Source organism: Ovis canadensis, chromosome 19 (assembly GCF_042477335.2).
Source record: "Ovis canadensis isolate MfBH-ARS-UI-01 breed Bighorn chromosome 19, ARS-UI_OviCan_v2, whole genome shotgun sequence".
NCBI classification, from domain to species: domain Eukaryota; kingdom Metazoa; phylum Chordata; class Mammalia; order Artiodactyla; family Bovidae; genus Ovis; species Ovis canadensis.
The window spans coordinates 69,480,518-69,493,052 of NC_091263.1; the positions used below are offsets into that span (position 1 = coordinate 69,480,518).

Here is a 12,535-nt window from a genome sequence, read left to right on the forward strand (position 1 = left end):
GATTATTGTTCCCACTTCACAGAGAAGAATATCAAGCCCTTGAAATACAGAGCTTGCCCCGGATCAGTCACAGATGTAGACAGTGCCAGAAGTTAGGTTTTTGTACTTAGTTTTCCCAGAAAAGTGAAAGTGTTAGTCGCGCAATTGTATCCAGTTCTTTCGAACTCCATGGACTCTAATCCGCCAGGCTCCTCTGTCCATGGGATTCTCCAGGTAAGAATACTGGAGTAGGTAGTCATTCCCTTCTCCGGAGGATCTTCCCGACCCAGGGATTGGACCTGGGACTCCTGCACTGCAGTAGCGTCTTTACCATCTGAGCCACCAGGGAATTTTACCATGTGGGGGGATGCGCTGATCCCATACCTGTGTGCCATGTCAGCCAGTGTGCAGCAGACTGGGGAAGGCGCCTTGTCTTCCTGGCTGGCGGCTTCATGCTGAGTCCTGGAAGACACAGTCACTGAACTGGCCTTGAAGGCTGGCAAGCTTTCGATGAGTTCAGAAGGGGGACAGGACCTTCCGGGTAAAGGGGATGACAGAAGGAGAGGCTTACACGTCGGGAAGTGCAGGATTTGTTCAGGGAGCAGAGGGAGACCTGGTGTGAGATGAGGCTGCACTTGAACTCCCCTTGGGTCTAGGTAGTGGCTGAGCATCAGACTTTGGAGGTGGGTGGATCTGAACTTGAATCCGACGTTTTTCTAGCTGGGCAACTGTGGGCCGAACACTCCAGTTTGGGTGCCTCCATTTCCACCTCTGTAATGATACTAGTTTCCATCTTTGAGAACAAGCAGTGCCTGTAGTTGTCATTCAGTCGCTCAGTCGTGTCCAACTCTTTGCGATGCCATGAACTGCAACACTCCAGGCTTCCCTACCCTTCATTATCTCCCAAAGTTTGCTTTTATTCATGTCCATTGAGTCAGTGATGCTATCTAACCATCTCATCCTCTGCAACCCCCTTCTCCTTTTGCCTTCAGTCTTTCCCAGCCTAAGGGTCTTTTCCAGTGAGTTGGCTCATCGCATTAGGTGGCCAATGTATTGGAGCTTCAGCATCAGTCCAGTGAATATTCAGGGTTGATTTCCTTTAGGATGGACTGGTTTGATCTTGCAGTTCAAGGGACTCTTAAGAGTCTTCTCCAGCACCACAATTCAAAAGCATCAGTTCTTCAGCATTCAGCCTTCTCTGTGGTCCAGCTCTCAGACCCATACATGACTACTGAAAAAACCGTAGCTTTGACTACATAGGCCTTCACTGGCAAAGTGATGTCTCTATATTTTAATATGCTGTCTCTGTCACAACTTTCTTTCCAAGGAGCGAGCATCTTTCAATTTTATGGCTGTAGTCATCATCTGCAGTGATTTTAAAGTCTAAAAAAATAAAATCTGTCACTGCTTCCACTTTCCCCCCCATCTATTTGCCATGAAGTGGTGGGACTGGATGCCATAATCTTAGTTTTTTAAATGTTGTGTTTTACTTTTCCCCTCTCCTCTTTCACCATCAAGAGGTTCTTTAGTTCCTCTTCACTTCCTGACATTAGAATGTAGAGCCAACAGAAATTATTTTTCCCATCATTGTATCTTTACTCGATGTCTCCTGATCTTACATTTGTCCCCAGCCAGCACTTTCCCTCTTGAGCCCTCTGCTTTCAACCAGGATGTCCTTGACTACACAATAATAAAGCCATGGAATCTCAAGGTCAGAATAGGCCATGGGTGAAGGTGATCTTTTTGGTCCCAACCATCAGCCAGAAGTAAGAGTAATACTATTCACTGGTCTCCTAAGATGTTGGGTTTCTTGCCCACAATATCCCAACCCTGAAGATGACGTTAGATGTTGAGCGAATCCTTCTGTCTTGACCTCACCAGGGCTGAGAGTGGCATTTTGGGGTCAGTATCTGAGAAGTCTCTGCACGTTTCTCACCATAAGCTGCACCCAACAGCTTGGCTGCAGAGAACAGCACGTTTCCTCATGGAAATATTGCTCCACTGCTAAAGGACGGTTGGGCTTCCCTGGAGGCTCAGTGGTCAAGCATCTGCCTGCAATGCAGGAGACTCTTGTTCAGTCCCTGGGTTGGGAAGATCCCCTGGAGCAGAAAATGGCAACCCACTCCAGTATTCTTGCCTGGGAAATTGCATGGACAGAGGAGCCTGGTGGGCTACAGGCCATGGTGTCACAAAGAGTTGGACATGACCAAGTGACCAAAGCACCACCGCCAAAAGACTGTTGCCTCCTTGAATAGTGAGTACCTTCAGTCTTTTCTTTTTAAGACATTACTTCCTGTACCTATTTAGAATGTGGTTACTTGAAGCAGAGGGAATGCTGTATTTCTTCATTTACTGTTTCTGATAGACTGGTCTAAGAACATCTCTGAAACTGGTAAAGAGGAGAGGTGTGTCTCTGGTGACTGCCCTTTTCCGATTCTCATCCCCCTGGCATCTTGTTCCTGGAGATTGATAGCATCTTAGTGGCGGTTCTGCCAGACTGTTTGGCACCTGCTATAGCGTTCTCTCATGGGAATTCAGGTAGTACTCTCTCAGAATCCCAATCTGGGAAAAGTCTGTTGGTGTTCAAAGCAGTGGTTCTCTTAAGATTGAATGTTCAATACTGTGCTTTCCAACCATATGGGATGTGCAGCTATACCCCAGACAGAGGCAAGCATGGGTGGAAGGAAAGGGGGACGGGGCTAGGCTACCACAGCGTTACCCAGTCTGGGGTAGCTGGTAATGAGATGCTGCCCAGAGTCAGGCAGGATGGACCCTTGAGGTTAAAGGACAGACAGAGGAGCACAAAGAAGTTGAAAGCGGATGGTATCGTGTGGCCAGGTTTGAGGCAGAGAGCCTAGCACGTGTGGTGGAGAAGGCAGACTTCTGATCACTGACTGACAGCTCTGTTCTGTTTAGTTCAGTCGCTCAGTCTTGGCCGACACTTTGCAACCCCATGACTGCAGTACTCCAGGGTTCCCTGTTCATCACCAGTTCCCAGAGCTTGCTGAAACTCATGTCCATCAAGTCTGTGATGCCACCCAACCATCTCATCCTCTGTCGTCCCCTTCTCCTCCTGCCTTCAGTCTTTCCCAGTATCGGGGTCTTTTACAATGAGTCAGCTCTTCGCAACAGGTGGCCAAAGTATTGGAGCTTCAGCATCAGCCCTTCCAATGAATATTCAGGACTGATTTCCTTTAGGATTGACTGGTTGGATCTCTCTGCAGTCCAAGGGATTATCAAGAGTCTTCTTCAATATCACAGTTCAAAAACTTCAATTCTTCAATGTTCAGCTTTCTTAATAGTCCAACTCTCACATCCATACATGACTACTGGAAAAAAAATCATAGCTTTGACTAGACAGACCTTTGTTGGCAAAGTACTGTCTCTGCTTTATATTATGCTGTCTAGGTTGGTCATGGCTTTTCTTCCAAGGAGCAAGCGCCTTTTAATTTCACGGCTGTAGTAGCCATCTGCAGTGATTTTGGAGCCCAAGAAAATAAAGTTTGTCACTGTTTCTATTTTTCCCCATCTATTTGGGGACCAGATACCATGATCTTCGTTTTTTGATTGTTGAGTTTTAAGCCAGCTTTTTCACTCTCCTTTTTCACTTTCATCAAGACGCTCTTTAGTTCCTCTTAGCTTTCTGCCGTAAGGGTGGTGTCATCTGCATATCCGAGGTTATTGCTGTTTCTCCTGGCAATCTTGATTCCAGCTTGTGCTTCATCCAGCCTGGCATTTTGCATGATGTACTCTGCATATAAGTTAAATATTCAGGATGGCAATATACAGCCTTGACATACTCCTTTCCCAATTTGGAACCAGTCTGTTGTTCCAGGTCTGGTTTTAACTGTTGCTTCTTTACCTGCATATAGATTTCTCAGGAGGCAGGTCAGGTGGTCTGGTATTCCCATCTCTTGAAGAATTTTCCACAGTATGTTGTGATCCACACAGTCAAAGGCTTTGCCATGATCATTAAAGCAGAAGTAGATGTTTTTCTGGAACTCTTGCTTTTTCAATGATCCAATGGATGTTGGCAATTTGATCTCTGGTTCCTCTGCCATTTCTAAATCCAGCTTGAACATCTGGAAGTTCTCAGTTCATGTGCTGTTGAAGCCTAGCTTGGAGAATTTTGAGCATTATTTTGCTAGCATGTGAGATGAGTGCAATTGTGCGGTAATTTGAACATTCTTTGGCATTGCGTTTCTTTGGGATGGAATGAACACTGATCTTTTTCAGTCCTGTGGTCAGTGCTAAGTTTACCAAGTTTGCTAGCATATTGAGTGCAGCACCTTAACAGCATCTTTTAGGATTTGAAATAGCTCAGCCAGAATTCCATCACCTCCACTAGCTTTGTTCATTGTGATGCTTCCTAAGGCCCACTTGACTTCAGACTCCAGGATGTCTGGCTGTATGTGAGTGATCACACCATTGTGGTTATCTGAGTCATTAAGATCTTTTTTGTATAGTCCTTCTGTGTATTGTTGCCACCTTTTCTTAATGTCTTCCTCTTCTGTTAGGTCCATGCCATTTCTGTCCTTTATTGTGCCCACCTTTGCATGAAATGTTCCCTTGGGATCTCTAATTTTCTTGAAGCAATCTCTAGTCTTTCCCATTCTGTTGTTTTCCTCTATTTCTTTGCATTGATCACTGAGGAAGGTTTTCTTATCTCTTCTTGCTCTGTGACTGGGAACAAAGCAGTTCTCTCTCAAACGTCTGTTTTCTCTTCATCTTCAAAATGAGGATAGAGCTTATTCAGGTGGTATGCAGATCAGTTAGTGGTTTGTGACATATCTCAGGCACCGGGTTGGTGCTCAGCCAACCTCAGGGTCTCCCAAGCTGCAGGTAGCTGGCTCGAGGAAGGTTCAGTCCAAGTCAGAATCAGGACCCCGGAGAGCTCCCAGGAGTCCTCCTGGTCCTTTGAAAAGGATTGTGTTCTAGAAAACACTGTAGTTGCTAGGATAGACCTCAGCGATCATCTGTCTTTCTCAGGAATGTGGGAAAGGCTCTTTCTCCTGGTGGTCCGCAGGGTGATTTTAGTGATGCATGAACCTGGATTAAAGAACATCACATCATGCCCATGTGTCTTAAGGTGCAGTAAGCTTTTTAGCTATTTTAGTAACTCTCTGACACTTGCTAGTCTTGCTTTTGAACCTGAGAACACAGTGCAGTCTCAGAGCCTTTGGCTAGAATTTAATCACATTTTATCTTCATTGCATTTATTTTTGCTTTTACCTTCGGTTTGTGGTAAGAGATAAAGATTTTCAGTTTATGGTAAAAAAAAATCACAGTTTTCTTATTATATACTATTTATTTAATGCAAGAGAGCATATTTTATAGAAGATACTAAGAAAATAAAGATGACACATGTATACAGCAAAAACAACTTTGGGAAGATGGTAAGATGATTGCGCTTTAGTTTAGTTTACCCTTCCTCATTGTCCACGGTAAAATGCCGGCCCAGAGAGGGTGTGTAACTCGCCTACACTGCCCTGCAAATTGTGTCTTCTGACCCTGTGGTCTTGGGTCCCTGGCACCACACCACCCTTCCAGCTCAGTGCCTTTTGATTGATGCTTCTAGCTGACTCCATCGAAGAGACCGCCCTTCTGAACTTTCACGGCATTCTCAGTGATTACACAGTTCCCTCCCCATCCTGAAATAAATAGCAGTGTGCTGGAAGTAGGGAGAAAACACCCCTCGATTCCAGTATTGGAATGCAAATGAGCAATTAGAGTCAATTAAAACAGGATACAGTATAATTACCACCAATTGTGCTAACCTTTATATTCAGTAGGACTTGACCTGCTGAAAGGAAATTAAACAATAGTTTTAAAAAAAAAAAACACCTCTTTCTTAACCCAAGGGTGTGCTTTGGTCAGGAATCTCCTTTCAGAGGCCCAAGTGGTCTGACAGCTGAGACCACCCCTCCTTCCCCTACGCCCACCTCTCTGGGTCCACACCACTACTGACAGCGGCCAGCAACCGGCCTCCCAAATAGTACCTTGTCAGTGACCTTATTTTTGTCTGTAACCAGATCCTATATCATTTAGCGTAATGCCTGAGCCCTGCTTGGCTCTTCCAGATGGATCCTAGGGCCTCAGACACAGTGAAACTGAACTCTGCACCTGAACGTCTTAGCCCTCCGTCATTGAACTGGTCCATCTTTTAAAGCCACGTTTACTGTGATTTCCTTATTCTTGTGCTTATGCGTGTGTGTTTGCGCGCTTAGTCGCTCAGTCAGTCATATGTGACTCTTTGCAACCCTTTGGACTGTAGCCTGTCAGGCTCCTCTGTCCATGGGATTCTCCAGGCAAGAATACTGGAATGGGTTGCCATGCCTTCCTCCAGGGGATCTTCCAGACCCAGGAACTGAACCCTCATCTACTGTGTCTTCTGTGTTGCAGGCAGATTCTTTACCTGCTCAGCCATCAGGGAAGCCATGAACGCTCCTTAAAATCCGATGCAATTTTCTGAACCCCATTTTATGTGGATCTGGCATTTCCAGTAGACAAAGCACGGGAGCTGTTCTGAAGACCTACATCTAATCTCAGGGTTCAGATATCAGCCTGCTGATTTGTCTCTCTCACAGATGTTTTTTGAGCTCGTTTTGTGAAATGTAGGCTGGCCTGGGCACTGTGGATACAGCAGGGAAAGGAAAAGATGAAACTCCCCTGTTTTTGTGGAACTTGGATTTTAGAAATCTTAAATTGACAAGACAGTGAGTTAAACAACTGACAGAGAAGAACTCTAGTGCCGGGAGGATGCAGGCGTGAGTGGGGGTGGATGTGGGTGGGGTGGGGGTTGGGGAGGACAGGGCACACGGCGTGGTTTCTAGTGAATTGGGCAGCCCCTGATGTGAGACCAAGGAATTTCAGACCCACCGCTGGGGCCACCCTGCCTAACATGCACAGTAATGGGACCAGGACATCACAGCTGGAAGGCAGGGCCCCTGCCTTTGAGGGGCCCTCAGAGCCATGGGGAGTCGGGCATACCCAGGACTGACGCCGTGGGTGGCCCAGGAGCTGGGGGTGGACGTTCGGACAAAGGGAGGCATGAAAAGGCAGGGAGGCCTGCAGGAGGCCTGGCCTGCGCCCCAGCAGCGAGGGGCCTGGCACAGCTGAGAGCGGAGTGGCTGGGGCTGGGGGCGGGGGGTGCAGTGGAGACTGGTTGAGCCGCACGGCAAGTGGGGGCAGTGCCAGGACTGGAGCGCGGGGTCCCTGACTCAGAGCCCAGCTCTCGGCTCTATCCCACAGCCTGGGTTGTGTGGCTGGGGGTTTGGACTCAGGGGAGCAGGAAGACACATGCCAGAGTCTTCTTTGTAAACCTCGGGCCACAGAAAGGGGCTGTCACATGGCTGAGAAGAAGGGTGATGGAGGGCCCTGATGACAGGGATGAAGACAGGGCTGTAGTTTCAGAATACAGTTGGAGGTCAGGTTGGCAGGACCTGATGCTACTGCTCGGATGTGGAGGAAGCGGAGGGAAGTGACAAGGCTGACTCCAGCTGAGCACCAGGGGACAACCTGGAGGTGCCTAGACATCCCAGGGGACCAGATCTATGCTTGCGTCCACATCCTCAGCTGGTTCCATACCTTCCCCGCCCGACTGGCCTCTCCCGTTCCTGCCGAACCTCAGAGACCCAGCTCCAGCCTCGCCGACCTGGCCAGGAGAAGGCCAGAGCCCTTCCTGAGACCCTCCAACCTGTCTCTCTGGCCTCTGGCCCTGGTTTCACGCTGCTGCGGTGGGCTCGTGACCCCAGGTTCTTCATCCGTGTGCACGCATCCAGCAGTTGTTTCCTTGAGCACAAGACCTGGTCTCACCACTCTGGGGGCCAGAACTAAGGATCCACAGTGGAAGGCAAAGGCATGAGTGAAAAATGGGCTAGAGCAAGGAGAGCAGATAGCAGGTCTCGTCCCAACCGAGAACGGTGCTGCCTAGAGTCCTAGAGGGTTCTGGGGCTGCATCCAGGCTTAGCTGCAGATGAAGGTGGCCCATTAGTGATACCTGGCATGGGCACGGGAAAGGTGTGGCCGCGTGTGAGCCGTTTACAGGCGCGCTCTCGATGACGTGGTCTGTATTGTTTGGACAGCCTGTAGCTGCTTTCGGGAGAAATCGAAGGTGCTATTCACGTGTCTGGAATGGCTGAGGGGAGAGACAGACTGGGAGGGCCCTTTAGGAGAGCTGGGTCAGCACTGCATCTCACCTTTCATGGCACTCTCCACTTGCGTCCATTACGTAATGATGCCCCCGAACCACCTTTTGTACCCTGACTCTGGGCTCACAAACACTGGCTTACAGAAGGGATTGTTTTCGCCAGCGCCTGCCAGCCAGAGGTTTTCTTCTGGCAGCCTGACTCATTGTCCACACCATGGTCTTTGGGCACTGTACCTGAATGTTTTATTTCCCTGATGGTTTTACACAATGAATGTTGAAAAGGAGGGTGTGGGTGCCAGCAGAGAGAGCAGAGTTCTCCCAAGTGTCGTGTGGAAGCAGAGCATCCATTTAGGACTCTGAACATTGGGATTGCTTCAGAATAGTGATCAGTCACTTCATAAACCGTGCCCCTGTGCTGACTGTCTGCTCTGTGCGCTTCCAGGACCCTGCACAGGTATGTGCGGCCAGGTTACAAGTGACATCTAATGACACACCATTGGCCCAGTCCACGCACTACAGACCAGGCAGAGAATAAGCAGAATGTCAAGTCACACCAAGATGGTCCCACAGATTGAAGGACAGATGTCTATGATTTTCCTTTGTCCTTACGTTTCACATAGTAACACTTTTTTCCCCCCTGATTCAGTGAGCATTGGGAGTTAAACTCCAGAAATATCATTAATCAGGTCCTAGGCATTCTGGATAATTAATCTTCCACCATATAGCAGAAGCAGAAGTGGAAATTATACAATGAAAGCAATGGAGTTTAGCCTCCCCAGCTTCATAGACATAAGCTAGTTGACTAGGGGGCCTTCATTTTGAAGGCAGGAGAATCAAGCTTTTAGCTGAAATGCTGAAGATCTGTGATAGATAGATTGTGCTAAGGGAGGTGGAGATTCTATAGCACTCTTAGCTCTCACTCTTAGCAACACTTTTTGCTGATTGGTCTCCAATTTATTATTAATGTTACTATTATGTACGTAGTATGTATATAGCCCTATAGACTGTAGTGCACCAGGCTCCTCTGTCCATGGGATTTTTCAGGCAAGAATACTGCAGGGGGTTGCCATTCCCTTCTCCAGGGGATCTTCCTGACCCAGGGATCAAACCTGTGTCTCCTGCCTTGGAAGGCAGATTCTTTACCCCTAGTGCAACCTGGGATGTTTTATTATACTACTAATAATGACTGCTGGTCTCTCATTATATATTTAACTTGCATTTGTCTTCTCTGGATTACATTTGTGATGGCAAGAGATTGTTTGCATTGATTACATGACATGTGGATTGAACACGGATGCCAAAATCTGCGGGGCAGGACTGTGGGTGGCCTGAGGGTGGCGTGGTCACCGCAGGTTGGGGACAGTGTCTGGAAGAGGTTATCCAGCCTTCCAGGTTGTCTCAGTGGCGGGACCCATTGACACCACCCCTGGGTGGTTTTTATTTTTTTATTTTTGAGGACTGAGTTAAAATTGCCCATCAAATGACTAGACTTCTCTGAGAGTCACATCTCTAAACATGGGGGAAATAACACTGAATTCGCATTGCTGTCATAAGAGTCACATACACAGCCCAGTGGTTGATCACATGACCTTGAAGCCGTGACCTTTACCACAGGCCTCCTTCTAAATCCACATCAGCTATTCCTTAGCTGGGCCATCCTGAGTTAGCATCTAGGATGCTAGATATCTTCTTCATATCTAATAAGAGGATAATCATAGCTATCTGAAGAATGAATGACTGGCGTGTAAAAGTGGTGAATAAACCTAGCCATTTCTGTCATCATGTGTAAAGTGTCCAGCATGCGGTAGGATCTTACATGTTCCTTCTTCCTTTTCTCCAAGTTTCCTGTGTCCTGAAACTCCTCTTCATCTTTTATGGGTCAACAGCTGGATCACCTCCTTGGAGAAGCCCTCCCTGACTGTCCCTGAGCTTAGCTACTGGCTTCTCTGTGCTCCACCATCCTCTGTTCCCCCAGTTACACAGTGGATGCTCTATCTACCTATATACACGTCTATCTTTTTTTTTTTTTTAACCAGTGGGGAAGCCTCTTGAACAGAGACCCACATTCTGTGACCAGCCCCCACTTAATCCAAAAGTCTAGCTCAGTGTTCCGTTCATAATAGTGTTGGGGGTGGGTGTGAGTGAGTAGAGGGATGAATAAGTAAATATTGTAAATAAATGAGTAGCGTGAAGGCCTGAGCCGCTGGTAGAAGAAGCCCTGCCTTGCAAAGGGGTGAGAGGCTCCAGAGTGATGGCAGGATTCAGATCACATGTAGGTCCTTTACCTGAGGAATCAGAGCCTCTGGGCCATCCAAAAGCTGGCGTGCGTGATCTGTGAACGGAGAGGGGGAGTCTGTCCACAGTTGTCAGGAGAGTCTCAGAAGTGTCTGCGGCCCCCAGAGGTTAACAAGTTTCAGCTCTAGATAGAGGAGCCAAGTGATTGGAGGAGAGGATGTGCGGGAGGACGAGCGTGGCCAGGAGCGGGCATCCCGGGCAGACAGGAATTCCCGCGATCTGTCATGGTGTGGCCATTTCCTTCGAAGCTGCTCCTGCTCAAGGATGCGTGGGGAAGATTCTGTCTCTTTCCCTGCCTTGATTCGTGCACAGAATCCTTGGGCTGCAGGGGCCAATCAGGTTCATCAGTCTCCTCCTTCCAGGCGGACCATGCCAGAATGATTCTGGGAAAACAGCGCCCTAAAGAGCTCCCCAGCCTCCTCTCCCCTTCCCATTCCCTTCTCTGGTTTATTCTGTCTTCTTCTGTCCTGGCTTTGGCTATGAAAACTTGATTTTCTGTTAAGAGCAGTGATTTTCAAAAACGTGGGTCTTGACCTGTTGGTAAATCGTGCGTGAATTTAAAGGATCATGACCAGTTTTTTTTCTTTTTCAAATGGAGCCGTCTGATCGAAAGTCTTAGAGTGCATCACGCGTGTGAGGTGAGCATGAGCCTGCAGAGCGTCCTGTCTTGGCTCTTCACGTGTGCGGTTGTGGTGTCACATGTTTTCCTTTCCTCGGTGCCGGCCAGAAGAAGGCTGGAGAGGACTGCTGATCCAGCAGCACCCACAGGCTCTCAGGAGATGCTCGCCGCAAGATCTGGCCTTGCGGGGAGAACGCGTGTTAGGGCTCTTGCTGCTGCGCTGGGCAGCCCTTTGCTGCCGGCGAGAAGTTAGGGGCGGGAGCTGCTGCTTTGCCCACCATCATCGCCCCTTCTTGACTCTTGCCCTCCTCTCCTGGCAGGTGGTCTATGTCACTGCGACGTTCCCCTATGTCATGCTGCTGATCCTCCTGATCCGAGGGGTCACGTTGCCCGGGGCCTCCGAAGGCGTCAAGTTCTACCTGTACCCCGACCTCTCCCGGCTCTCCGACCCACAGGTAAGAGTTGCTGGCTCCGTCCACAGCCACCTGCCACCTCCACGGAGGCTTCTCCTTGGAGGCTCAGTGGCCCTGTTGAGTAGTTGGAAGGTCAATGGCCTCCTTCTCAGAATAATGCTTCTCAATGCATAAAACAGGGAATCAGATATATTGAAATACAATCTCCAAAACATGAAAAAAGACAGATTTTGTGACACGGTCAAGCAGCAAGCAACTTAGCACAGCACAATGTAGCAAGATCCAGCATATGATGAATAATTTCCATGATTTCAAAGCAGTGATGAGCATAAATGATATTTGGAGATATCTATACCGTGATATGAAAATACCTGGGGTTTCTACTGCTAACAGTGCTTCCCTAGTGGCTCCAACAGTAAAGAATCCGTCTATAATGTAGGAGACCCAGGTTCATTCCCTAGGTCAGGAAAATCTCCTGGAGAAGGGCATGGCAACCCACTCCAGTATTCTTGCCTGGAGGATTCCATGGACAGAGGAGCCTGGCAGGCTACAGTCTTGGGGTTGCAGAGAGTTGGACACAGCTGAGCAACTAAGCACGCATATGCATACTGCTGCTTGGACTGTGGTCTATTGCCTGCATTCATAATTGAAGGAATTGCTCAGTTAGAGGCCAGTAAAAATAAAAATACACCTTTTTCCCCCACCTGAGAACACAGATCTCTGCAGCCGTGGTTCTCTGAGAGAAACTGGGTCTTGGTGATTTTCTTTGCAGGGAGTTTGCTCACAGAAAGAAGATAACCAGTAACTTGTGAGCAAACCCCCCACAAAGAAAATCGCCAAGACCCAGTTTCTCTCAGAAACTGGCCAGGCTGTTAGTTGTCTTTGGAAAGGCATCAGCCATTCTGAATCCTGGGTGGAACTGTTTATGCTGAAGCATCTCCAGGTGGGCAGGGGTGTTGTGTGTGCCTGAGGGTGTTAGACAAGAGATGAAGATAACGTCTTAGGGGATCAAGTCTTTCCAACCCCCACCACTTGTTAGAAAGCCCTGGGGAGCTTTAGAAGATCCTGATTCCCAGAGCA

General features: G+C 48.2%; 1 protein-coding gene across 3 annotated transcripts in view; it reads left to right on the top strand.

Annotated features, from left to right (window-relative positions):
• Positions 1–12,535, top strand: part of SLC6A11 (solute carrier family 6 member 11) — a 124,056-nt gene that overhangs the window by 50,747 nt on the left and 60,774 nt on the right. For all 3 annotated transcript variants that reach the window (XM_069562445.1, XM_069562444.1, XM_069562443.1), the window contains exon 6: positions 11,363–11,497. In XM_069562445.1, coding sequence (XP_069418546.1) covers positions 11,363–11,497 — 135 coding nt within the window. The remainder of the gene's footprint in view (positions 1–11,362; positions 11,498–12,535) is intronic.